We start from the raw sequence: 26,782 nt of genomic DNA, 5'->3' as shown, positions 1-26,782 counted from the left end.
ATATACCGCCTTTCTGCCAGGAGGCCCTGAATGCCCAGGCTCCCTACTGGACCATGTCCTAGGTCAGGTGTTCAAAAATGAAGGGGACTGTGGCCCCAGCTACTTCCCACTCACCTAGTTTACAGAAAGGCCACTCAGAACCAGGTTGCTGGGCTGAAAGGAACAAGTAAAGAAAATAATAGCTCCAGGAGAGAAGGCCTGGAGCCCTCTGCGTTGGGAGAAGGGCCATTCACTATCTGGCCCTCTTGGCATTAACGTCTGGATTCCACCAGCCTTGAGAGAAACCATCCAAAGCACTTATCACAGTACCTATAATTGCCTGCTCAGCTGGGCTTGGCCTCCCTCATCCACCCACGCTTCTACCCTTTGGCCCCAGGTGGAGGTCCCCCGGCTGGTGTAACAGGGCTTGGAAGCAACCTCCCTACCTCACCTGCTGGGTGGAGAAGCTGTGGGGGACCTTTAGCTCTGAGCCAAGGTCTGGAGCAGAGTCCAAAGGGAGCCAATAGCAAATTTCACTTCAAATTCAGGCATTCTGGATTGCAGTTTTTCCCTGTGCAATCTGGGGTAAGACGCCAAGACCAGGGGGCTGGGAGGTCTTGGCAATAACTTTAACCAGAGCCATCGCTCACACAAATGCACTTCTAACCTGTCAGAGCTGTTTTGAAAATATGCCTGGCCCTTCTTGATGACTACCTCAGATAACGGCAGGCTACGGGGACGGGGACGGTTAGGAGTAAAAGGGTTGGGGTGGGGGCGCAACACAACACCATCCAGCACACTAGAGAACTTTGCCAGTACCCTGGCTGTCCCGAATCTATGCCTCTGCTGCCCCCTAGTGGCCAGATTGGATGCAACTGCCCAAAAGAGGGCAATGAACAAGATGGGAAAGGGAAGAGCCCGACGCTGCAGGAGGGGTCTGTGGGTAGCTTCAGGTTCTCTCACCTGTAGACCTGTAGCAGGCCCCAAGCTTCTCTGACAGGGATGCTCCTCAGATACAAGGAGCTGCATGCGGAAGTCATTCTTCCCTCAGACCTGTCTGACTTCAAAAAGCTGAAAGCAGAACCAGGGCCACCAGGCAGAAGCCAGCCTATCTTTCCACCATCGAGTCCACTACTTGGTCACTCTGGCCTTCAGAGGACAGCCTTCTCCATGAGGACGATGAATGAAGGGCCGAGGGAAGCTGCCTAAACGCATGTTTTACTCAGCAAGGGCCCCAGGGAAAGGCTGGCTTTCCAGCCTCCAGCTCCCACCTCCACCTCAGCCTCGATGGATGCCAGCCATCTGTTCAGTGCAACCACAGTCAGCTCGTGGTTGGGAGTAGGAAGGAGTCTTCTTGGCCACTGCCAGCCAGCGGAGGCCACGGCAGGCTCAGGAGGGCCTGGAGCAGACTGGAGACCCTGGGCATTGGTCTCCCATGCAGCTGTCTGGCCTTGGGAGTGGACAGTTCCAGTTCTGCTCACACGGGGTGGCGGTCGTGGGCTCTGCCAACCCAGCTCTGTAGGGCTTCTCCTCCATGTGGCTCGTCTGCTCCAGAAGCCACAGCCGCTCTGCCTCGCTCACTGCCAGTCTGAGCGTCACCTCCTGGAAGACACTGCTCATGGCCACCTATAGGAGCCAGGAGAGCAGACCTAGCGTTACAGCCGTGTCCCTTCGCCAACAGCTCTAGCTCCCTAGGCCTCTCCCCTGGATGGGCTTACCTGCTTAAAATGAAGCTTCTGGAACATCCGGATGCTAGGCTCATTTTCTTGCCCAATTTTGGCCTCAAACTTGGTGAGACCTAGCTTCGTCACACCTCCAGAGTTATCAGAGAGAGAGAGAGAGGGGCACACAGTAGAATAAAACCTCCACTCCACTAGTCTCCCTGTCCCCGCCTGCAGTAGAGGTGCCTGCCATCTGCCTCCTCCCTCGTGCCTGAAGAAGGCTCAGCTGAGGCCTACTTCGTGGTCAGCTCTGTCTGTCTTACCATAGGACATCATCAGGAGAGATGCCTCGGTGCCAAGGCCCTGGCCTCTGCAGCTGGGCTCTAGGAGAAAGCACACCATGCTAGGACCAGGGACCAGGCTCCAATATCCCTGACAGGCACTGGGCTCACTAGTCTACCCACGGAAAAGAAAGGTACAGGCAGGTGAAAGAAGGCATGAGGCTCCCAGCAGTCTGAACCCCCTGCCCCCTTCGCCGGGGAGCTCTTGGGAGAAGCAGAAGGGGCTCCTCCACAGCACGGCAGAGCATCTGCTACTTTTTGGAGGATCCCCTTCTAAGCCTAAGCATGGAACAGATGGAGTCTGAAGCCTAGAAACTCAAGGGTGAAGGCCGGGGGGTGGGGGGTAGACAGCGCAATAGTAAAGTGTTTGCAAGGAAGACCAGAGTTTGATTCCCAGACTCCGTGTTAAAAAGCCAGGTGTGGTGGCATGCATTTTGAAGCCAGTACTGGGGACAGCCAACCAGTCCAGCCTACTTGGCAAGTTCCAGGCTGAAGAGAAACCCTGTCTCAAACACACACGCACGCACGCACGCACACACACACACATGCACACACACACAACACAAATAAAACCTAAAAAGATGGCATTGAGAAACAAAATCCAAGACTGTCCTCTGGGACGCATGTGTGTACACACAGGTTAAAGTCATACCAAGGGATATGGAAGAAAATATGAACCCAAGGGTCAGTTGTCATGCTGGGTGGGGGACAAGGGATCAAGCTGCCGCAGTCAAGAGCTAGCTGGCCACAGCTGACTGAGCTACCCCTGGGCACCCACTAAGCTCTCTGAAGTTCTGGCTGGACCCGGTAGGACAAACCTGCAATCATGACCTCAATCTCCCCCAAGGTGGGGTCTTCTAGGTCTGTGAGGAAGAGGTTCACATCTCCCACCATGCAGCTCTCTTCCGGGGGGCGAGGCTGGGCCTGCCACTTTGCTGCATCCAGCACAATGAAGGTGCACTCTGAGGGTGGATGCAACAGTTAGGGCCTGCAGTCTTCAAAGGAAAGAGGTGAGGAGAGTGTTCCCACCCAAGCCAGAGAAGAGCAGGAGAAAAGGGGCCGGCGCCTTGTAGAGTCCCAGGTCACCTTTGATCTGAAGCGGGGAAACAGCCTTCCCCAAGAGGCATCTGTACTCAAAGGAACAGGGACCCAAAGAGTAGGACCTGCACCAGGCTATGGCAAAGGGCATGAGGGCAGGGCCTAGATTAACGGCTAGAAATCAAATTGCTTTATTCTCTCTAAATCCCTCCAAGCACAGTGCCTGCTCAGGAAAGAGGACAGTACAGCCAGTCACAGGCGCCACTTCAAGTGGTTCGAGCATAAGCAACCTCCAAACTTTTTACCACAGTTTAGTGACACCCTGAGAGGGGCAGTAGCTGAGAGGTGAGAAAGGACAGGAAAGTGGAGGCTGCCTGGGAGACTGGGGGGGGGGGGGGGGGCGCTCCTCACTGTCTTCGTCTTCGCGCCAGCTGCCCTGCATCGCGTACTCCTGCTCTAGGGTCAGCGGCTCCGAGGCTGTCAGGTGCCGCAGCTCCTCCGACTTCATCCACTCATGGTACCTGCGGATGCGGGGAGTGGGGGGAAGACTTGGTCTTAGATGGGTGGATCAACAGCATGGATTTCGCTGGGTGCGGAGGGAAAGGCCTGGATGCCCAGCACCTGGGAGGAGGAGGAGGAGAGAGGATCAGGACTTTGAGGCCAGCATGAGTGACAGGAGACCCTCTCTAAGAGGACGAGTGCACAAGTTCTGTCTGCGGAGAGGATTCAGTGCCGGTGTCGGCACCACAATTTCAAATTGTACGAGTATGAACACAGTATGGGTTCACGCTTTCTGAGATGAAGAGGAAGGCAGGGATGAAGGCCCCACAGCACTGATAGAAGACTCAAGGAGAAGGCTGTGGTCAGTCAGAAAAGGCAGGTCTTTCCCTCAAGCAGCAGAGAGGAGCAGCCTTTCCACCCAGGAAAGCTGTGCCCAGCTTCCCACCCAGGCCGTGTGAAGCCAAACATTCCTCCAATTCCTGAGGATAAGGATATGCCAAGCCAGCCTCAGCAAAGACAGTTGGGCAGACCTCCGGGGACCTCCCCAAAAGCAAAACTAGTGGTGGAGGATGGGAGCATCGTCTCCACAGTCAGTTCTCAATCTACCAGGCATTCGCTAATGAACCCCACCCACAAGGAGTCCCTGCCACTCACTTCTGGCCTTTTAAACAGTAGCTATCAAGATCATGCAACATTCAACATCTGGAGCAAGCACATGGAAGTGCCATCAGTAACCGAGGACGAGGGAAGAGGACACGTCTTTGTTCTTTGCTACATACATTTAGATGATGCAATTCCTAATTAAAAAGCCAAAAGGGAAGCTGAGAGGTGAAAAGGGGAAACGGGAAGCGAGTTCTCCACTTCAGCATTATTCTTCCTGGATGTAATTTTATCCCCTTTGGAGATACAGTCACTGTGAAGCCCTGGCTGACCTGGAAAACTTACTATGTAGCCCAGGCTGCCCTCAATCTCACTGAGATCCACCTGCCTCTATCTCCCGAGTGTTGTGCAGCCCCCGCACAAGTAATATTCCCTAGGACAAAACCGGCTCCGAGATTAGGACTGAAGAAGGCCTTTCACTGGGCCGATTCCCACTGCCCCCACCACGCAGCAACAACTGCTCCCAGCTGGGTTACCTAGGCACATGCTCGGAGGTGTAGGGTACCAGGACCACCTTCTTGCCCAGCAGCACGGTGTTCTGATTCAGCCTCATTGTAGCTGCCTACAGGTGAGAGAGTTAAAGACTTCAGAGCCCCAAGTGTTTTTCCACGTAGGGTGGAAACTCAGGCTTTTCCTGTACGGGTGGGGCTATTTTAACAAGGGGCGTCCTGCCTTTCCCCCACGAATATTTGAAAGAACAGAGATTCCAAAACTCTTGCCAGATAAAGAACCGAAACGGCCAACAATTCTCGGTTCTCATCTCGGGGCCAAGCATTGGCTGCGGTCTCTAGTACCAAGAACTTGGATCCATCAAACCCGAATGCCAAATAACTAGGATTCACACGCGACGTGCCCCAGTCCGGGGAGTCCACCCTCAAACGACTTGACAACCCCCCTCTTTAAGCCTGTTTCCAGCCTTCCTTCCAGCGTCCACGCCACCCGGCTCTGGCCCTCCCCCATTTCTGGTCCCCCACACCCCACTCGAAGTTCTCAAGCCTCAGCGCTTTGCGTGCCACGACAGTGGTTCATTGACCCTCTAACCGCCGAGGCCCGCAAATTGCCAAGCTCACACCCATCCCCCGCCGAGGAAGGCGTCCTCAACGACAGGCGTCAGCACCTCTGCCAGACAGCCAAGCTTTCCGCATGCGCGGGGGCGCGCACCCTCCACTTCCGCCACGCAGACGGCAGCCGCGGGGCCCAATCCCGGCCACGCCCCCTCGAGGAGTCCAATCAGAACAGGGTACCCCTCTCGACGCGCTCTCGTGGAAGGTGGGCTGGGACGCAGGCGCATGCGCGCTGCGGGCCCTGGTGCGGGACAGCTGGCGCCGGGTGGCAGCTGAACAACTGGAGGCGGTGGCCACTGTGGCCCGGAGCTAGCTGTGCTGCAGGTCTGGGACGAGTGGGAGGGTAGGATGCGGTGGAGATAGGTGTGGATTTTGGAGTCTCACTTGGAGGGGAGGAGAGGGAGAGACTCAGAGCCGGGATCTTGAGAAGGGAGGGAGGTTTAAGGGTGGGGAACCTAAGGTAGAGCGGAAGACAGGTGAGGGAGCGGGAAGCCACATTTAAAAGAAGCTCTAGGGCAAGGAGTTAGGATGGCGGAGCGACCTAGGAAAACCCTGACTGTCTGCTGTAGGCCGAGAGGCAGACAGCTGTGCTGGCTGTCCTGTGTAGAAGTGAGCTCACAGATACTGGAATGAAGTGGATATAAGAACCCTTAGGTTAAAGGAGGGCTTTGACAGCGAGTGAGGCGTCTTCGGAGGCCCCTCAGTCACTTGGAGTGTGAACAGCATCCAGGCATAGAAAAGTGCCGTGCATAGCAACGGTAAAGTTAGAAGGCACTGTCCAGGGAGCTGCGTCCCACCAAGGCTGCCCCATGACAGACACTGAGGCCAAAGTGTCTGAGATCAGAGGGCTGGAGGTGAAAGAGGCAGACCCCAAGTCTCCCCCGTTCCCATCTCTGTCCATCAGAAAACTAAAGTCTACTCTTTCGTTTTAGGAGCCGCAGCAGCTGCTGGCCTTGCACAGAAGCAGCCTCTTCCGCCAACCCTTCCTCATTCTTTGGAGATGGCGGGTGAAATCACAGAGACCGGGGAGCTCTATTCTCCTTATGTGAGTTTTCCTCTGTAAATGTGTTCTGCTCACCGTCATGCTCCTGGTGTCTAGAGAAACCCACAGTCTGGGTGGTGGGGGCACACACCTTGAAACCAGCACTTGGGAGGCAGAGGCAGGCAGAACTCTGTGAGTTGGAGGCCAGCCTGGTTTACAGAGCAAGTTCCAAGACACAGCTACACAGAGAAACCATGTATCAAAAACAAAACAAAGGGGGTGGGGAGAAGCCCACTGTTCTGGTGACTGCCCTGGTTTAAGTAGACCCTGGTGAAAATGAGACTGTAACCTCACGTGGCTGGAGTCAGGGTCCAACTGTCTCGGCTCAGACTATAAATATCAGGCTTATTTCCCCTTTTATTTGTTATTTTTAAAAGTTTTATTTCTAATGACGCATCTGTATGTGGCTATGGGCACGCCTGCAAAACCCAGAAGAGGGCACCGATGCCGTGGAGATGGAGATGCAGTGGTTATAAGCTGCCCGGTGTGGGTGCTGGGAACTGAACTCAAGTCCCCTGCAGGAGCAGCAGGTGTTCTTAAGTGCTGAGCTGTTTCTTCAGCCCCAGTTCCCTTTTTAGATGCCTCCCATAGAGTGTCAAGCCAAACACAACTACCTTATTAGTCTCCCATGATGTCTGTCTCGGGGCCTCTCCAGGTTGCCCACAAGTCTGCCGTTCAGAAGGGCAGTCCCTGACAGCTGTTGTCTTGGAGTTTCGTCCACCTCAGGAGTCTTCGGCCTCTTTTTTTTTGTTTGTTTGTTTGTTTTTCGAGACAGGGTTTCTCTGTGGTTTTGGAGCCTGTCCTGGAACTAGCTCTTGTAGACCAGGCTGGTCTCGGCCTCTTTTGTCTTTAGCTGGATTTTAAATTGCATAACTTTTATAGTCTCGGATGTCGAAAGAGTTGAACTGCGGAGACTTCCAGTTGCCGTTTGGTAGAGGCTGCAATTATGACAATTAGACAGATTGATTTCTCTCTGTCTTGAGTCTGTGCCCCCTCGCTCCCCCGCACACTCAGTTTATCTTCTCTGGGTAATAGCTAGTCGATTGCGGTTATTACGGCATGAGGCCTTCACTGGGTACATAGCTGGGGGTGATCGTGTGAATAATCAGGATTGACTCAGCCTTACCAGCTCTCACCAGGAAAAGTGGCTCTTCTCCACGGAGCCTTCCTTCTAGAACTTTCCCAGCTTCAACAGCTGCTCTGCTGTTCACACACAACCACAAAGTGTCCCCCTTCCCCTCTACAGTTGACCAGGGCAGGTCTCTCTCGAATGTTGGGATGGAAGGGACAGTGAGCCTCCGTTTGTGCGGTCATGTGATCGTTGGTAGTCTCCTCTGTCAGCAGTAAGACGTCTGCCCGATCCTGAAAAGTTGCCACGGTTTCTGCTTCTTACAATAACTACAAACTGACAGACAAGGAAATGAGTCATTGCTGTGGCTGAGTTTTAGGAGGAAAACAGTTTATGGCCCCATTTCTTGTGCCTCCACCTATAATGTAGTCATCCACATGCTACCGTGTGTCCGCAGGAGCCTGGAGAGTTAGGCCTGCATGCCTGCGGAGCGCTGCTCCCCCAGCCCCTTTTCTCCCTTGCATTTTATATGTGTTTTATTTTATCCAGGGTCTTTGCGGTTGCCATAAACAAGTGCTGGGTTTGTTGTTGTTGTTTTATTTCTTGTTTTTTATTTTATTTTATTATTATTTTTAAATATTTTTATGGTTTATTTAACTTTTATTTTATGTGTATTGGTGTGAATGTGTCAGATCCCTGCAACTGGATCTTCAGACAGTTGTGAGCTGCCATGTGGATGCTGGGAATTGAACCTGGGTCCTCTGGAAGAGCAGTCAGTGCTCTTAACCACTGAGCCATATCTCCAGCCCCCTTGTTTTTTATTTTAATAGTGAAGAGAGATGTGGGGGAAAGATGGGTGATGACGGCTTAACCAGAAGGTGGTAGTCAGGGTTTTGAGGACAGCAGCCACCTGTGGATCTTCATTTTCCTTTTAAAGATTTATCTTTTAATGTGTGTGAATGTTTGGGCTGTGTATATAGATCACACGCATGCAGTGCCCACAAAGGCTTTAAGAGAACATCAGGGAACCCACATCCCCCCCCCCCCCAGGAACTGGAGCTATGTCTGGTTTTTTTGTTTGTTTGTTTTGTTTTGTTTTTGTTTTTTTCGAGACAAGATTTCTCTGTAGCTTTGGAGCCTGTCCTGGAACTAGCTCTTGTAGACCAGGTTGGCCTCGAACTCACAGAGATCCGCCTGCCTCTGCCTCTGCCTTTAATGCTGGGATTAAAGGCGTGCGCCACCACTGCCCGGCTCTATGTCTGGTTTTATGCCACCACGTGCTGTGAGTTGAATCAGAGTCCTCTGAGAGAGCAACGAGTGCTCTTTATCACCGAGCCATCTCTCCAGATCCTCAGAGTTTTTTTTTTAATTAGTTTTCTGAGAATTTTGTACAATGTGTTTTGAACATATTGACTTCCTCCCCGAGCTCCTCCCAGATCCTCCCCACTTCCCTACCCACTCAACTTTGTGTCCTTTTTGAAACAAAACCAAAACAAAAATCCATCAAGTTCAGCTCGTGCTACCAGTATATTCTGGGACTTGTGGCCTCCTATTGGAGCATGGGTCCCTTGCCAGGGCTACTCATGCTCCTTTCTCAGCAGCTTTCAGTTGCCAGTGGTTCCTTGACGTCACACCCTCCTTCCCCCTCCATGCTGGGATTTGCTCAGGTCTCGTACATGACGTGACTACCACTGCAAATTCATGGGCTGACGTCACCCAGCCTCTGGCTCATGCTCCTTCCCCCTTCCACCACCTCGTCCACTTTACCTTAGGGCTTCTTTGTCCACCATCCTAGAATAACAGTGTGGTGTGTGTGTGTGTGTGTGTGTGTGTGTGTGTGTGAGAGAGAGAGAGAGAGAGAGAGAATTGGTTCTTTGGGTTTGTTTTTTTTTTAATGTATACAGTGTTTTGCCTGCAGGCCAAAAGAGGGCACCAGATCCCACTATAGATGATTGTGAACCACCATGTGGTTGCTAGGAATTGAACTCAGGACCTCTGGAAAGGCAGCCACCGCTCTTAACCTCTGAGCCATGTCTCCAGCCCTGGTTATTGTTTTTAAGTTTTATGTTTGGGGGTATTTTAATGTTATTATTTTTAATATTTATTTATTTATTATGTATACAACATTCTGCCTCTATATATGTCTGCAGGCCAGAAGAGGGCACCAGACCTCATTACAGATGGTTGTGAGCCACCATGTGGTTGCTGGGAATTGAACCCAGGACCCTTGGAAGAGCAGGAAATGCTCCCAACCGCTGAGCCATCTCTCCAGCCCTGTTTGGGGGTATTTTGCTTGCATGTATGTCTGTGCACCCTGCGGCTGGTGCCCACAGAGTCCAGAAAAGGACATGAGATCCCCTAGAGCTAGACTTAGAGATGGTTGCTAGCTCCCACGTGGGAGCTGGGAATTGAACCTGGATTTTAGAAAGAGCAGCCTAGTGGTCTTGACCAGAGCCACCTCTCCAGTTACACACCACCATTACCCCTGCCACTGCCGATGCCATCTCCTTCCCCCTCTCTCCTTCTGCCCTGTCTCTCTGGGCTTATTCTTATCATTTAAAACCCTGTTGTGTGTGTGTCTGTGTGGGGGTATGTGAAAGTGAGTGCACGCGCTCATGGAGACAAGAAGAGGGTGTTAGATCCCCTGAAGTGATGCTTGTGAGATGCCTGACATGGGTGCTGGGCTCCAAACTCTGGTGCTCTGCAGGAGTAGTAAGTGCTCTTAACCTATAGTTCCCTATTCAGCTAGGCTGGCTGGACAGCTAGCCCAAGGCTCCTCCTGTGTCCCTACTGGGACAAGTACATGCTACCATCCTTGGTTTGAGTATTTGTTATTTTGAGACAGTCTTACTGCGTAGTGGCTAGCCTGGAACTCACTATTTAGGCCAGGCTGGTCTCAAACTCATAGATATCCACTGGCCTTTTCATCCGCGCACAGCTGAACCCCAGGTGTTGTCTGAGGTTTCTGTCCTGCTAGGTTCCTGTGCTGCCTGGTTCCCACAATCGTTAAATCCCAAAGAAATCACACAGAGGTCTACATTAATCATAAACTGATTGGTCCATTAGCTCAGGCTTCTTATTAACTCTCATAACTTATATTAACCCATTATTCTTATCTATATTAGCCACATGGCTCAGTACCTTTTTCAGTGGGGCAATCACATCTTCCTTCTTCTGTGGTTGGGACAGGACTTAGGAGGAATGGGGTTCCTCCTTCCCAGAATTCTCCTATTCTCATTGACCTGCCTCTACTCTGTCTGGTTGTCCCACCTATACTTCCTGCCTGGCTACTGGCTAATCAGCATTTATTTAAAACATAATTGACAGAATACAGAATTGTCTCATACCACCCAGGTTTCCATGTGTGTGCTCAGGATTGAGCACAGGTCCCTGTGTTTGCATGGCAAGCACTTTGCTGACTGTGCCATTTCCCCAGCCCTACAGTCTTACATCCTGGTCAGGCTCCCTCTCTCTCTCTCTCTCTCTCTCTCTCTCTCTCTCTCTCTCTCACACACACACACACACACACACACACACACACACCATGGCTGCCTTCTGATTCCTTTGGTTGGCACCAGAGGGGCTCTTCGGAAGATGGTGCTGGGTGTCATCATTGTCTTCTGGATGGAAGAGAGGCAGATAAGACACCGTATGATGGTATGGGGCTGCTGGGGCTGCGCCTCCCCTAGTTCAGCCACAGGGGAGTCCAATGAGCCTGCATATGTAAACTTATCCAAAGAGAACCCAGCAGGGTCTTACTCCTCCACTCTCTGCCACAGCTCCAATGAGGTTGCTTTCCCCACTGCTATGTGACCTCTTTTTTCCTTCCCACAAAGCTCCTTTTGCCCTGGCCTGTGGCTGAGTTGAGAATGGCTTCCTTTTGCCTGCTCCTTATGATTGCCATTCACTGAGTGCCTTTCCCAAAAGTAAAGAGGATTTAATATATTACCAGACTTCTAAGAGAAATGGCTCAGCAGTTAAGAGCACCGCCTGCTCTTCCAAAGGTCCTGAGTTCAGTTCCCAGCAACCACATGGTGGCTCACAGCCATCTGTAATGAGATCTGGCGCCCTCTTGAGGAAGAGACCTGGTCAGTCGTCCTTATCAATTTAGACCATGAAACCCAATATGGACAACTTCAACAGAACCACCATATATGGGCTGCCCAAGCATGTCTTATCATTGCCAGGACATAAATTTCAAAGTTTCAGTTTTTAGACTTCTGAAGCCCACCCATGGCAAAGAAGTCCTGCCTTGCCCTGCATGGCTCTCTGAGCTCCCAGAAGACACAGTGTTTACTCTGGACCTAAAAATTGCAACAAAGCAAGACAACATCTTTCTGTTTCCTAGTTTATTCTTTTAATTGCACGCCTTTAATCCCAGCACTCGGGAGGCAGAGGCAGGCGGATCTCTGTGAGTTTGAGGCCATCCTGGTCTACAAGAGCTAGTGCTAGGACAGGCTCCAAAGCTACAGAGAAACCCTGTCTCGAAAAAAAAAAGTTTAAAAATTTTGTGCATTTTTCCTGAATGTATATATGTTCATCATGTGATTGTGGTTCCTACAGAAGCCCGAAAAGGGTATTAGATCCCCAGAATGGAATTTATAGATGGTTGTGAGCCACCATGTGGTTGCTGGGAATCGAACCCATGTCCTCTGGAAGAACAGTCAGTGCTCTTAACCACTGAGCCATCTCTCCAACCATGCAAATGTTTCTTTTTTGTTTTTTTGTTTTTCAAGACAGGGTATGTCTGTATAGCCTTGGCTGACCTGGAACTTGCTCTGTAGACCAGGCTGGCCTCAAACTCAGAAATGTATGTGCTGGAATTATAGGAGCTCAGCTTCTACAAATGCATCTTAGACTACTTAATTCTCCCATAAAGTTTTTGCCTAGTGTCACTTTCTTAAAACCCTTTGCCTTCTTAGTTCCATCATGAGAAGCCTCACCCAGACTGTTTCCATGAAGTCCTTACCCCTGCTTAGTGCTTCTTGTAATAGTGGTAGGCGGAGAGCAAAGGGTGACTAGGAATCCAGATGTTAGGGGTCAGCTGGGAGCTGTTGTTAGTCCCTATTACGGGGGGGAAGGGGCGCCAGAGATGACCACTCAGATGCGGTGTATAGCAAATTGAATGTTTTTATTCCAGCCAGCTGGGACCAAACCCAAGTGTTGGGAGTGGTAGGGGATTTTAGGTGTGGCCCCGTGTCCAGAACTTGGGGTTTTTAAGGGCAGGACCTCATCCACATGTGTCACTCAGCGGGGGTGGGGGGTGATGGGGGGTATTCACAGCGTTAGCAGTTTTAACAGACTGTAAGATAAGCTGTTATCTGGAGGAGGTTCTGCACAAACAGGCAGGTTTAACAAAGACTAAGATAAGTTAGTTAGGACATCCTGACCTTTGGTTCCTAGAACAGAGTTGGGTGGTTTTCCACAGGAGTCTCCATCAAGGAGATAAGATTCTAGATAAACCACCTCAGCAAGAATCCTCGGCTGCACTGTCTTGTCTTGCCCCATCACACCTGCTTAAAACCCCCCAAACCGTGGCACCTCCATCACTTCCATGAGGAAGGACACTTCCTGTGTCCTCCATGGCTTGGTTCACTTACCTCAGCCACTGTATGGCTTTCAGAAAGCCCAACAGACACCTGTTAGATTCCAGCTGCTGCTCAGACCACAGTCCCTGCAGTGGCCTTCCCATTCACACAAACACCTGTAAGATGGCAATGTTAGATTCCAGCTGTTGCTCAGACTGCAATTCTTGCAGTGGCCTTCCCATTCACACAGACCCTTGTAAGACTGCAATGTCAGGTTACAGCTGTTGCTCAGACCGCAGCTTCTGCAGTGGCCTTCCCATTCACACAAACCCCTGTAAGACTGTGATGTTAGGTTCCAGCTGCTGCAATTCCTGCAGTGGCCTCCCTCTCGCACAGATCTGGGCATTGTGAACCCCTAGCTAACAGAATTCTAAGTACCAGGGTCTCAACCTCAGGGCATGAGTTACATCAAAACTGGAAGTATGGGTGGCCACACTTCCCCACCCCTTTTTCTGTTCCCAGCATGGCAGTCAGAGAGCCTGGTTGCAGGCTACACTGGGAAGTTATCCCCATCATAAAAGCTGTAAGACACCCCCATTTGTGCCACAGGCACCCTGATTCTTCTCTTCAGAGCCCTCACCGTGCTATTGTCTGTCTGTCCATGGCAGTAATACTCAAAAGTCCTTACTCCACCATCTGTCTCAGTGTCCCTTTGACCCTCACATTTGAGGCCCTTCAGCCCCTCCACCTCTCCTGCTGTCGACTTTTGTGCTTGGAAGTCCCTTCCCTTGACCTGTTTGTTCCTTTTGCAGTCTGTTTCATTTCCTTGTGTAGGAGGGAGGCCCACGCGGGGGATCTGCACAATCGGAAGACAGCTCTGGGGGGTCGGTCCTCTCCACCGTTACCCAGTCTGTCCAGGGGATCAAACTCCACCTTTCTCATACACGCTCAGACCTGCTGAGCCATCTCATCAGCTCGTGGTTTTCTTTTTTTTTTCCGGTAGCTCACTGTGAGGAGCCAGACCCATGTCCTCCTTCCTTAGGCTCCCAATGCTGGGATTACAAGGACGGGGTCCCCAGAGCCAGCTGAGTACCACTTATTTAAAGGGCTTTGCATCACACCTCGGAACAGCCACGGTTCCTCTCTTCATTTCGTTTCTCTCACAGCGGCAGGCTGTCACCGTCCTCATCCCCTCATCCTCATTGTCTCTCCCTGGGTCTCCATAGATAGCATTGTCAGGTGAAGGGGCGTGTCCGTCTAGGGCCATTGAATCCCCATCTCCAAGTACTGGATCAGGCCCTCTGGAGGCTCAGTAACAGTTGAATGGGATGAGTGGACTGAGCTAACTAATTTCTTTTAGCTGGGTACACACTGGCTTCAAAGTGCCAGTGATGAAACTGACCCCAGCCAAGGTAAAAATGTGTTTGCTGTAGGCACAATCACTTGTAAAAACTGTCTTACAGTTCAGAAGGCCAGAGGTGTGCTGCACACCCCACATAACCTGAGCAGGGGCTGGTGATGTCTTTTGAGCTAAATTTTGTAGCATATGAGTCATGTGTCAGTAGTGTACATTTTTATTTACTGATGTAGTGTGTATGTGTGTGCGTGTGCACGCACTCACATGGGAGGCAGCTAGGGGGCAATTTGCGGGAGTCAGTTCTCACCTACTAGGTGGGTCCTGGGGATTGAACTCAGGTCAGCAGGCTTGGCAGCAGGCACCTTTACCCTCTAAGCCATCTCTGTCCTTGAATAAGGATTCAAAGTTTCTCTGTTGTTTTAAATCCTGAACTTGGTAGTCAACTGTGGTGATACATAGCTATGATCCCAAGGCTCGAAAGGCTGAGACAGAAAGATTGCATGAGTTTAAGGCTGATCTGGGCTACTTAGCACTCGGCCAGACAGGATTGTATAACAAGATTTTGTCTCAAACAAAACAACAGCACAATCCTGAAGTTGGTGTAGGAGAAGGATGCAGTCCAGCAGTGTGTGGATGTTGCTGCCTAGTGGGCAGTGGCAAGGCCTGGTGCAGAGGAGGAGGGAATCAGGGATTGGCCCTCTCTGAGATGTTTTCTGGAGATCAGTGGTCTTGTTCAGCCCTGTGTCGGTATCCTACCTGTGGTGTCTGTCTTCAGGAAGCCTCAGTCAGGTTGAGCAGAATGCAAATGGCTGTGATATTGCTTTGGATGGTCGGAAACAGACCTAACTTGACAGGAATGGAAGTCTCAGGGCTGGTCATTCTCTGGGCGTCCATGCCAGTGCTTGGCTTCCCAACACCTGGCTACAGAGTCTGGCTCCTTAGGACTCAGGTGCCATCCCGCCCGTCTCCTTGGTGAATCTTGGAAGGCCTCCACAGTTGTAATGTCACCAAAAGCTGTCTTTAGGCCAATTAATCCCCTGACTGAACTTTGCTCCTGTTGGTTCCAGGTCGGGCTGGTGTACATGTTTAACCTTATTGTGGGCACAGGCGCACTCACCATGCCCAAGGCCTTTGCCACCGCCGGGTGGCTCGTCAGCCTCATCCTGCTGGTGTTCCTGGGCTTCATGAGGTAAGAGCTATGCGGGTGGAGGGTGAACTGCCACGTCCTTGGGCTGGGGACAGAACTGGAGTAGGTACACCCAGGGAGCCTGAATGTCTCCTGATTAACCGGAGAGCTCTTGGCGGTAGGAAGATTGCTGTTTCCCGTATATGTAGGGAAGCAGGTCCTAAGCTAGTTGGCCCAGAGTAAGGAAAATGGATCCAAGGGTCACCCCGGCCTTGAGTAAGGACAGCAGTGAGGCCTTGGTCTATCTCAGAGGTGCTGACCAGCCAGTCCTGGCAGACTCAGCTTCCCTGTTCTGAGCTTTATCTCTTTAACCATCAGTCCTGCTCTCTGAGAAAACAGCAGCTAACCACTAAAGAGGAGTTTAGCAGACCTGAAGGCTGCCTGGGGAATCAGTTCAGGATTTGCTTAAAATAATTCACCAGGTAAATGAAAAGCACCAGGCACACACAAACACATATTTGTACACACACATACACACATATAGGGCAGTTTCAGGAACACTTGCTTTGTCAACCAGATGTTAGAGGGGTCAGCAGCTGGTGCCTCCGAGCAGGCAGAGCCTCCTCTTAGGGATTCCAGTTTCACTCAGAAGTCCCATCACAGTGGGACTTCAGGGGCAAGTCCACCCCTGTCCTCCAGGAGGGAATCCATGCTAAAGACCTGGAAGTGGGGGCTGGAGAGATGGCTCAGCAGTTTAGAGCACTTGCTGCTCTGGCTAAGGACCTGGGTTTGGTTCCCAGCATCTGCAAAGCGCCTGACAACCATATGCAGTTCCAGCTGAGGGGATCCAATGCCCTCACTTCCATGGGCAATGCAGTGTGCACGCATACATGCAGGCAATAAATAAATAAATAAAAATAAAGATTGAAATAAATCTTCAAAACAGAAGAAAGCCAGGCGGGGTGTGCACACCTGTAATCCCAGCACTTGGGGGAGGGCACAGCTGCAGGACAATCAATAGGTCATCCTCAACTACAGAGCAAATACAGCCCCCGCCCCAGAAAATGGAAGGGAAATGTGTAGACATCTCTAAAGAGCACCTCCCCTGAGAGACAGCTCTTCTCGTACATCATCCTCAGTGTGGTATTTAATGTTCAGTAAAGCCAAGATCTCTACCCGTGTAGACAACCACATTGGGGGTGGGGACGGAGTAGGGAAAGTCACCCATAAATTGTAGAGCAAATTGATAAGAGAAAAGGATAAAGCATAACCGGAGGGGGGCTAGGGAGGTGGGGAGACTGGATTCGAGTAGCCAAGGGTGTGGGGAGGGGTGCACCACATCAGAGGTTTGAGGGGAAGGGCACCCTAGAAAGAATGAAACAGGGTCCTGGGAGGGGCTCACACCCGAGGTTTGGGGTTTCTTTGTGCTTTTATTTTGGGGAACCTTGGGGTGAACCTCATAGTACTATTGGCTAATTGCGTACTTCGTGCTCTGGTGACCAAGAGCTCTCAGGGTCCTTGTCCTTAGTCACTGTGTCCCCTCTAAAGGTCCTTCAGAACAAGCAGCCATTGATAGAGAAGTGGTTCTTGGAGGCCTCCACTAGGGGCTGCCATGCCCCCCCCTCGCTAAGCTCATTTACATTTGAGTGTGATCAATGAGTTGGCTTTGTGCAACCATAAGAAGCTTTCTTATGCCTTAATTAAGATTGATTTCAGTTTGCTTCCAATAAGACGTGGAAATGCAGAGTCCACAGAAGATTCAGTTAGGCAAGATAATGAGAGCCCTTTCTGGGGGGCTTTTTCAGGTTTGGCTGCCCCACCTCACATCCTTTATCCTCTGCTGGAGGGATGATGCAGGCTGAGCTCTGAGCAGCTCAGCGAGTCCTTTCCCACCTGACTGCATGGCTGAGCATTTGCTGTTCGTTGATGTCAGTGTTGGAGGGTGTGGGGACAAGGCTGTGCTGGCCTCAAACACGGGGAAACAGGTGTCCCAAGTAGATTTGTGCCCAGGGTTGCAGCAGATGAAGGCTGCACCCTGTATCGCCTACGAATGGGAGCACAGTACCCTCTCACTGCCCGCTAGGCTGTGGGCTGTGTCTGGTGCCATTTCCCAGTCTCCATTTAGAGAAACAGGAATACAGGCTTATTTAAAGATGAGTCATATTATTTAGGCAATGAAAGTGCTGTCAGAGGGAAGGGGTTTGATTCCAGAGTCAGATGCAGCCTCAGCCATCCATCCCCATGGCCCTCACATTAATGTGGGATAGGAAACTGGCCCACGCTCTGTGTTCTGGCAAGCAGGGAAGGTTGCCTGCCGTCCTTCCAGAAGGTCTAAGAGGCCCCCTTGTGAGTCAGCCTGCCACCTCAGAAGACCACTAGTGTTCACCCCAACAGGCCCTTTCTGGGAGTAGTGCTGCTTTGCCCACATCACCCCCACCCTGGCAGTCTTAGTTGGGGTTACTATTGCTGTGATGAAACACTATAATCAAAGCAAGTTGGGAACAAAAGGGTTCGTTTGGCTTACACTTCCACATCACAGGCCATCACTGAAGGACGTTAGGGCAGGAACTCAAGCAGGGCAGGAACCTGGAAGCAGGAGCTGAAACAGAGGCCTTGGAGGGGAGCTGCTTACTGGCTTACTCCCTATGGCTTGCTTTCTTACAGAACCAGCCCTCAGTGGGCTGGATCCTCTTCATCAGTCACTACCTAAATGCCCTACAGAGGGCTGGGGAGATGGCTCAGAGGTTAAGAGCACTGGCTGCTCCTTTAGAGGACTCGGTTGCAATTCCTAGCACATACATGGCAGCTCACAACTGTCTGTAACTCCAGTTGCGGGGGAATCTGGGACCCTCACATAGACATACATGTAGGCAAAACACCAATGCACATAAAATAAAAAATAAATTATTTTAAGGGGCTGGAGAGATGGCTCAGAGGTTAAGAGCATTGCCTGCTCTTCCAAAGGTCCTGAGTTCAATTCCCAGCAACCACATGGTGGCTCACAACCATCTGTAATGGGGTCTGGTGCCCTCTTCTGGGCCATCAGGCATACACACAGACAGAATATTGTATACATAATAAATAAATAAATAAATATTCAAAAAAATAAATAAATAAATTATTTTTAAAAAGAAAGAAAATGCACTGTGCCAGGTCTTCTGGAGGCATTTTCTCATTGAGGTTTCCTCCCTTCAGTCAACTGTAGCTGGTGTTAAGTCGACCTAAAACTAGTCGGCACATCTCCCACCGGCTCCATTCGTGCCTTCCTCCCGTGCGTTGGAGATTGGTTCTGATGTTGGTGATGACTTAAGTAAAAACGAATCACTTGGTGTGCAAAATGACACTTTAGTTTCTCTTTTCTGTTTATTTAGTGTGTGTGAGCGTGCATGTTCCTGTAGGAATGGGTTTATTAGTGTGTGTGAGCACGCATGTTCCTGTAGGAAAGGGTTTATTTAGAGTGTGTGAGCGTGCATGTTCCTGTAGGAATGGGTTTATTTAGTGTGTGTGAGCGTGCATGTTCCTGTAGGAATGGGTTTATTTAGTGTGTGTGAGCGCGCATGTTCCTGTAGGAATGGGTTTATTTAGCGTGTGTGAGCGTGCATGTTCCTGTAGGAAAGGGTTTATTTAGAGTGTGTGAGCGCGCATGTTCCTGTAGGAAAGGGTTTTCTCCTTCCATCAGGTGGGCCCCTGTGATCCACTCAGACCAGGCAGCAAACACCCTTGCTCACTGAGCCACCTCTCTGGCCCAAAGCCATGCCCTGTGTCCAGGGAGTACCATCCCAGGATTTCTGTAGGGAACAGCTCTCAGAGGAGAGAGTGCTGTGGATTTGTTGCTTGGGCCAGATTGTATTTCCTGCGACCTTCTCTGTGTCACTAACATGTGGCTTCCTCCTCAGCTTTGTGACAACCACCTTTGTGATGGAGGCCATGGCTGCAGCCAACGCCCAGCTCCGCTGGAAGAGGATGGAGATCCACAAGGTGTGTGCATTGCCCTCGTCCTCGGTGGTGTCTCTAAGGCAGTCTCGGCAGGCTTCTCTCCAGGGCCACAGCTAAGTAGATAAAACCCAAGGGGCACACACAGTAGCTGCTGTCTCAGCAGTCACCTGGGGTTCACTGTCATTGTGAACCTTGTCTCCATCTTCTGAAGAGAATGAGCCGAGGAAGGGCCACTCTGGACTGGGGTTTCTAGCGCTGTGCGCTCACCTGTGTCCTTGTCTCTTCCTCCCTCCTCTCTGTTCTCCTTTCTCCCAGGAAGAGGAAGAAGAAGACTCCTCCACGGCCTCAGACAGTGACATCCTCACCCAAGACAACTATGAGCGGGCAGAGAAACGGCCCATCCTGTCTGTGCGTAAGTCTTGGGCCGCCGGGCAAGCTCCACATCTCCCCCCGGTCTCTGTAGAGAGGCTACTGGGGAGTTTCCCTGCCGGCATCCTCTCAGGTGTCAGTTTAGAAGGGCTGTGGGGTTCAGTACACAGAACACGGGCCCAGGGATGCTGGACATGGGCCTGGCCTCTGCTGGCTCTGCCTCCTGTGTGTAATTTGGCAATTACCTGAGCTGTGTGCCTCAGTTTCCCACCCTTCTACTGTTGCTGGAATATGGTCTGCCTGCATTCACGTGCCTCTCTGGATTCATCTTTCTCTCACACACACACCCAACACACCCAAGCTCAGAGCTAGGGGCAGTGAGTTGGTAGAAACTTCCCCATTGTGCCCTGAGCTCTGAGCTTCATCCCCAGCACCACACACAGAAATAATTAAATAAATAAAAAGACTTCAAACTCTTGAAGCAAAAAATATTAGAAGATTAAAACAGCGTGGTAAATACAGGTCAGCAGAGGAACGCTGGGGACCCAGCAGTGAGGGAGAAAAAGTTTGAAGAGTTGGAGAAGCTTGGAGACTTACTTGTTCTAGAGAATTCCCAGAGTTCAAGCAGCCCCCCTCAGGGCTCTTCTGGTGAACAACCACGTCCCTGTCTGTTCTGGCCCCACAGAGAGACGCTCATCAGCCAGCCTTTTTGAAATCACAGACCGGGTGGAAATGGGGCAGATGGCTTCCATGTTCTTCAATAAAGGTAACCGTCACTCGGGGATGGTGCGTGGGACAGGGGCACATTCGACCTTTGCTGTCCTGGCCTTGGTCGTGGGGCTTCCATGTTGAAGGGTAGGGCACATGGGTGGCAGAACACAGGAGAATCTGTCCTGCAAGGCCTGACCCGCTTCCGTTGTCTTCCTGGAGTCCCTGCTGTCCCCTGGCCTGAAGAGTAAGGGCTATCCATCCTACTAGTACAGGTCTTAGGTCACTTTCCAGAAAAGAAGCCATAGGATTTGCTACACATCCCTGTCCCCTGTCAGCCAGCAGAGGGCACTAGGAGCCCACACCAGTTTTACCCAGTGAGGCAGCATGCTCCTTCCTGCTCTGCCTGTTCCTGGCTCTCATTTGCTGCAACCCGCAGGTATCCACCTGACTGCAGAATCTGCATCTGCCAATCCTTTTCTGCCTCTGTGGTAAATCTTTTTTTTTTAAATGGGCTGTTTTTGGAGTTTAATATTTAGTGCCTACACCTAACCTGGGCCTCCTTCCTAGGGCATGGAGCAGCCTCTAAGCTATCTTAGAAGATACTTCTGCCCCTTTGTCAAAGCCTCTTTGTGGGGCATCTTTGCCAGTTCCTTCTGGTCTTGTGTCTGGCTGTGGAAAGAGAGGAAGATTGCAGAAATAGGAATCTTTGTGACTTGGGACTCAGCACTCAGTTTGTCCTCAAAAGTGCAGATTAGTGACTGGTCCAGGATGGGCGTGGACTGACTGGGCCAGCCTGTTAGGGGATTGCCACAGTTCATCAAAGCCTGCTGGGCTGGTTCAAGCCCACTTCTGTGCCTTTCCTTTGTTTTGTTTCTGTCCCTCACCATCCACTAAGAGAGAGCACGTGAGTGTCCCGTCCCCCTGCCAAGCAGCCACTTGGAGATCTCCAGATGCAAGCTTGAAAAGCGAGTGTACTTAGTAGGCAAGCGCACTGCTCGTCAGTATGTTCTGTGCACACTGCTCGTCAGTATGTCCTGTGCCTGCCCCAACTGCTCTTTTTATTTGTGTGTGTGCATGTGTATCTGAGTGTGCGTGCACATGTGTGCATGTGTGGAGAGGCCAGAGAACTGACATCAGGTGTCTCCCTCCCTCTCTTTCCTCCTTAGATTCTAGACAGGGTCTCACACTGAACCTGTGGGCCTGGAGGTCACCTGTTCATCTAGGCTGACCGGCCAGCAGGCTTAGCAACTCCCCTGCCTCCATATCCCCAGCGCTAGGGTGATAGGAGCATGTCTGGCTTTTTTCTGGGGTACTGGAGATCTGAACTCAGGTCCCCATGCTCCTGCCCTGATTTCTTTAAGGTTTCTACACACTAGAGGTTTGTTTCGTCTTGTCTGCCCATGTCTTGTATGAAGTAGCACATGTGTATGGGAGCAGCCCCAGCTGTTGAAGAGCCTCCCCAGTTCCTCCCGCAGGACTTCTCAGGCTTGGCACCGGTGACGTGGGGCTGGTCACCCTTTGTGGCGGCGCCTGTTCCGAGCATTGTAAGATGCTGAGGCAGCGTTTCTGGCCTCCTGGATGTGACCGTCAAAGCTCCTCAGACACTGACACATGTCCTCTGTGAGGGGTGGGCTGCAGACCAGGTTGTTCTCATCACCTTTGGTGGAGCTGCACCCTCCGCAAAAGGTTCCCCAGGGTTCCACGCTCATTTTTTGTAATGAGAAATGCCAGGCCCAGACATTAATGTCCTCTCAGGAAGTTCATTGATCCTCCGACTTTGTGTCTGGTAATGAAATTTTATTGATCAAGGAGGGCTGGTGGCAGTTCATAAACAGCTGATACTGTAGCTTTTGGCAGGTGCCCAAGAGGGCCTGGGAGGAGGTGATGGCTTCTCACGGGGACCACGGGCATTGGCGAGGAAAGGCAGACTGAGTGGGATGTACCTAGAGTCTGGGGTCATGAATGACAGACAGCCCCAGGGGTCTCAAGCCATGTCCGGGGCAATTCTAATTTGTCAGGTAAGGGTATGACGCCTGTCATGTTTAAAACGGGTGCTGTGCCTATTGCCCTTATGGGTTCTTTGTGTGTGTGTGTGTGTGTGTGTGTGTGTGTGTGTGTGTGTGTGTGTGTTTTCCTGGCCATTTTGGTCAGGATTCTGAGGAGCAGAGTGACCTCACATAGCCCAGGACTGACGTGTCTCAGGCTTTCCTCTGGGGACCTGGGGACTGTCCTGAGCCACCAGGATTAGAAGAGAACTGTCACTTCATTTTTCTTCCTGTCCTCAGAGAAGCCAGCCGCTTAAGACTGGTGACATCGGGAACTTGAACACTTAGTCTAAATGCAAGGGTGGAGCCGGGTGTCTGGGTCATGAGCCTTAGGTGCCAGTGCCTGAGCTTCTCCAGGGCATCAACCTGGATCTTTGGACCCAAATCCATTTCCCTTTTTACATTTTTATGTATTTATTTTGTTTGGGGGGGGGGGGGCTGTGTGTAGGGCGCAGGACAGCTTGCTGAGATTGGCTCTTCCCTTCCACCATGTGCCCTCCAGGATCAAACTCAGACCCTCAGGTGAGGTGGCAAGTGCCCCCCGAGCCGGCTCTTTCACCCTGCCAGTGTCGATTTGATTTCTCTCTCTCTGATCTCCAGGCCTCGCCGAGCTCTCTCAGGCACCAGTCCCAAACTGATGCATCTCCTGCCAGCCTCACAGTGTAGCCAGCTAGAATAAGAAACAAATTCAGGGTCATTTTTTTCTACCTTCTGTAGAAGGCAAATGGCCTGAAGAACTGAGGGCAGCGGAAGCAGCAGACTCAGCCGTCAGGAAAGAACGCAAATGTGTCTGTCTCTGGCTCCCTGACCTGTGGCTTTGTTACTTTCAGTGGGGGTCAACTTGTTCTATTTCTGCATCATTATTTACCTGTACGGAGACCTTGCCATCTACGCTGCAGCTGTGCCCTTGTCCCTCATGCAGGTGACCTGGTGAGTAGCCCCTCATTTTCCACACTGTTGCAGACCCATAGGCCTCCTCCACCAGCAGGGCAGAGGGTCTTCCGTCAAAACCCTAAACAAACCCATAGTTCCTTCTCCACACATCAGGGGCCAGCTGTGTCCTCTGTCCTCACAAGGCATGTTCTATATCACGCTGTCCCCTTTCCTGTCCATCAAGAAGGTAACTTGGATTCCTGGGCCTCAAAGTCATGGTACTGCATGAACGAACACGCGTGGCTTGTCCTCAGAGGTGGCTTATGAAAAGTGCAGGCCCGCAGTCTCTTCCTAGCCAAGCAGGGGCTTGTGCTGAGCCCAGGTTTGTCGATTGCTCTCTTTAGCAGTGTGTCTGGAAACGACTCCTGTGGCGTGGACACAGATACCAAATACAACGACACTGATCTGTGCTGGGGGCCCCTGCGCCGGGTGGATGCCTACCGAATCTATCTGGTGAGTGTCCTCTCCCGACCTGGGGCACACCAGGCCAGTGTGAGTGGCAGAAGTGTTTGGACCATCTTCCTTTTCTGTCTCAGCCCTTCCTACAGAGAAGGGCTTCCCACAGAGTGTGCATACTGCCACACTCCAGCTCCAGAGTGAGGTCTTAGCCTCAGGGTCAGATTTGGCTTGGAATGGGCCTCTAGGTCCAGGCCAGCAGATTGCTCTGGACTAGCACAGTTTGAGGGGTACCTGCAAGGTCTTGTGTTCCAGAGACTTTCTGGGTGTTGGCCTCACTCCAGGCCAGCGAGGTGCATACAAGCAGGTTCTGGGTCTCGTGAACAGAATAGACAAGACTGGTCCATCTTACCAGACAGCCTCTCCAGACAGGTTGGGCTCAGCGCAGCCTTCTTCCTGTCTTCCCATGGATGAGGGAAGAGGATGAATTGCCTGCCTCACTCTTGATTGCTTTGTGCTGTGGCGTGGTGGGGGTGGAGCTGAGTAATACTCCAGACAGGCTTCAGATAATAGGACGGCAAGGTTCCAGAGGCCATTTGTCTCTGCCTGCTTCAGAGACGGGCTCAGGAGTGTTTCCCTCCTGCTTGTGCAGCGTCCCTTAGTCCTTTCTGCCCCCGCTTGGTTCCTCTCGGCCCTGGGCATGATCAGGTGTGCTGGATGCCACTCAGTCCTGGCTGTGGCAGCTTTACTGATAGGAAGCGGCAAGGAGAGAGTGGGGTCTTTCTGCCAGTACCCTCGTGACTTGGGTCATCCCTGGCCCAGCTAAGGGCTCCATGACCCTGTCAGCTATATTGCTGGGGTCTGGATTTACTAATCTCAAGGACTACTGAATGGGTTTCATCTTTCTGGCCAAGTAGGTTCCTGAAGGACCCTGCAGGCAAGGGTTCCGGAGATGTGTCTTGTCGATGTTTCTGTAGCTGTCACTCCATGGTCTGTTTCCCCCCTGAAGCATGCAGCCCTGCCTAGGATTTTGTGTGCTGGTAGAATTTCATCCTTGATCCTCCCGATGAAAGTCCAGCAGGTATTTGATAGCAAGTTAAATCATCCAGTGTCTGGGGCCACCTCTGCAGCTGTGGGAGTGGGCACAGGAACCCATCAGGCAGCTAGGCGCCAAGGCAAGAGAGGTCCCGCCAAAGCTTTGTTAGCCTCTTAACATCTCAGTGTGCCATGACTAAGGCCCCTCCAAATCACTTCCTCCTCAGGTGTAGGGAACAGGAGGAGAATGAGGAAGGTGTCTGGGTGCTCCAGAGAGGAGTGACAGGTACTGGGTCCCCACCAGGGGAGGCCACCACAGTGTGCAGACTCTGCCCCCTGCAGCACAGTAGGTACTGAGCACAGGGAGTACTGGCCACTGCCATTTGCTGGGTGAATTACTCGGAAGCTTTGTTATCGCCGTGTTAAATTGTTCCCTCAGTGTTCTTTGTAAGCCTTCCCCGTGATGGACGCCGCCCTCCCTGAGTCCCAGTAACTGACAGAACAGAAGGAGCCCCTCAGGAAAGCAGACAGGCATTAATCCCTGCCTTCGTCTCCCAGATGCCGCACTTAGAACTCAGGGAGCTAATTGTTCTGGTGCCTGCCAGCCCTCCAGCCTGAGAGGCCCAGCCTTCAGAGTAGAAAGAGGAAGACTAGTACCCCCCAACCCCCGGAGCCTCTGGGTAGTAGGCACTGTTGTACCTGAGCCCCAGAACCTGCGCCTTGCCTGCCTTCTTCTACCCAGTTCAGAGGGCTGATGACCGGGCAGCATCTTGGAAGTTGCTTTTCAGCTTCATGTGCGGTTCCCAAGTCTTCTATGGTCCAGGAAAGAACACAGCCTCCTAAAAGCAGTGCTAGGGCTTGTATCTGTCTGTATGTTCCCCTCCCCCAAGGAGCTAGAGAAATAGATAGCAAAGGTGTTGGCATCTTTCCTCAGGCTTGAGTCTCTGGCAGACACTCAGGGCATCTTTCCCTCCCAACTAAGGAGAACTATAGACCCTAGCAAGCAGCCTCTGTGGCTCTCAGAGGTGGGACCAACATCCTTTAACCTCTAATCATCTAAGTTCAAGGGGTCCATCCTTTCCCAAGGCTCTGGCATGCCTCTCACCACCAGCTGGTCTGCTTTTGTGGCTCTTCAGGGTCCACCCGCAATGTTAGCGGGTCAGCAAGCAGGTAGGAGTAGACTGAAAGAACCCTCCCACCCCACACATAAATCATCCCAGGCACATGGCGCCCTCTCCCGCCCGCCTGCATCTTCAGAGGGCCTCCGTAATGACCGTGTCTTCATTGCTATTCTGGAACAGTATGTTCTGTGGGATAAAGAAGCAGGCTTCTCTATTGTGGCTTAATTTGCGGACAGTCCTCTGGAAACCCAGCTCAGGAAAGCCCCTGAGAAGCGCACGGAGAAGAGAGTAGGTGGGATATTAACTCCTCTGAGACCAGCCTATGGGTAGTGTCTGATGACATAAGAAGGTGGCTTTCTCCGCCAGCGGCTACATGTTGCCTCCCAAAGCCCCTTCCCTTAAGACATGGGAAATTCCTCCTCCCTTCCCAGTGCCCATGCTGCCCCCCAGCCACTTCCCATGGTTCCCAGTGCAGCTGCTGAGCCAGTTTCTCCTTCTTCATCCTCCTATTAGCCTTGGATCGGGGTGCTGGGGGTGCTGAGGGTCCCCTGCATCACCCACTGCTTCGAGTACACTCTCAGGTCAGCAGCGACCTGGGGACTGTCATTCGGGCCCATGAGAGTTAACAGGATCTGCTTTGGGTGACTTTAGGTCCTTGGCCCCCTTCTCCTGCTCCTCTGAAAGATAAAGTGGGAAAGTGTGAGGTGCCCCGACTCTAAAGAGTCCAAGTCTTGCCTCTGCACTGGCACCTGTCCTCGCGCTGGTTTTGGGAGGGACGAGAATCATAATGTATCAGGGACTAGGAAGACTTAGTGGCGAGGTTGAGAAGAGGGCTCAACAGGTAAGGTGAACACCCGAATTAAGATATCT

At 51.7% G+C, this 26,782-nt stretch overlaps 2 protein-coding genes across 6 annotated transcripts in view; one reads left to right on the top strand and one right to left on the bottom strand.

Annotated features, from left to right (window-relative positions):
- Nucleotides 1-1,176: 1,176 nt before the first annotated feature.
- Nat9 (N-acetyltransferase 9 (putative)) lies at nucleotides 1,177-5,348 on the bottom strand. Of its 5 annotated transcripts, none has more exons than XM_041635954.1 (7): nucleotides 5,298-5,348; nucleotides 4,657-4,742; nucleotides 3,431-3,540; nucleotides 2,800-2,943; nucleotides 1,964-2,023; nucleotides 1,698-1,792; nucleotides 1,177-1,605 (listed from the first exon to the last, which is right to left on the bottom strand). In XM_041635954.1, exons 2-7 carry the CDS (start codon nucleotides 4,731-4,733, stop codon nucleotides 1,369-1,371), a joined length of 723 nt encoding a protein of 240 aa, XP_041491888.1. In that variant the 5' UTR covers nucleotides 4,734-4,742; nucleotides 5,298-5,348; the 3' UTR covers nucleotides 1,177-1,368. The 5 variants fall into 5 exon arrangements, with proteins under 5 accessions (XP_041491888.1, XP_041491887.1, XP_041491889.1 ...); XM_041635953.1 differs by having other exon boundaries at nucleotides 5,251-5,323; XM_041635955.1 differs by lacking the exon at nucleotides 5,298-5,348 and adding an exon at nucleotides 5,214-5,262.
- Nucleotides 5,349-5,495: 147 nt separating this feature from the next.
- Nucleotides 5,496-26,782, top strand: part of Tmem104 (transmembrane protein 104) — a 62,529-nt gene continuing 41,242 nt past the window's right edge. Inside the window, exons 1-8 of the mRNA XM_041635874.1 lie at nucleotides 5,496-5,568; nucleotides 6,177-6,289; nucleotides 15,308-15,429; nucleotides 19,263-19,344; nucleotides 19,618-19,714; nucleotides 20,357-20,437; nucleotides 23,258-23,357; nucleotides 23,705-23,813. Coding sequence (XP_041491808.1) covers nucleotides 6,245-6,289; nucleotides 15,308-15,429; nucleotides 19,263-19,344; nucleotides 19,618-19,714; nucleotides 20,357-20,437; nucleotides 23,258-23,357; nucleotides 23,705-23,813 — 636 coding nt within the window. The 5' untranslated portion in view covers nucleotides 5,496-5,568; nucleotides 6,177-6,244. The remainder of the gene's footprint in view (nucleotides 5,569-6,176; nucleotides 6,290-15,307; nucleotides 15,430-19,262; nucleotides 19,345-19,617; nucleotides 19,715-20,356; nucleotides 20,438-23,257; nucleotides 23,358-23,704; nucleotides 23,814-26,782) is intronic.

This window comes from Microtus oregoni, unplaced genomic scaffold (genome assembly GCF_018167655.1).
Source record: "Microtus oregoni isolate MIOR12 unplaced genomic scaffold, Mior012 000048F_ref0000485, whole genome shotgun sequence".
In the NCBI taxonomy this organism is placed as follows: Eukaryota; Metazoa; Chordata; class Mammalia; order Rodentia; family Cricetidae; genus Microtus; species Microtus oregoni.
Note: the sequence above shows the minus strand (reverse complement) of the source record. Positions and strands in the feature narration are given on the sequence as shown.

Excerpts from the sequence above, each read along its gene's own strand:
- Nat9 (XM_041635952.1), bottom strand. The coding sequence starts at position 5,209 with ATGAACCACTGTCGTGGCACGCAAAGCGCTGAG. Across the intron at positions 1,793-1,963 it reads TCTCCTGATGATGTCCTATG|GTGTGACGAAGCTAGGTCTC; the intron begins GTAAGACAGACA and ends ATAACTCTGGAG. Across the intron at positions 1,606-1,697 it reads AGAAGCTTCATTTTAAGCAG|GTGGCCATGAGCAGTGTCTT; the intron begins GTAAGCCCATCC and ends TGGCTCCTATAG.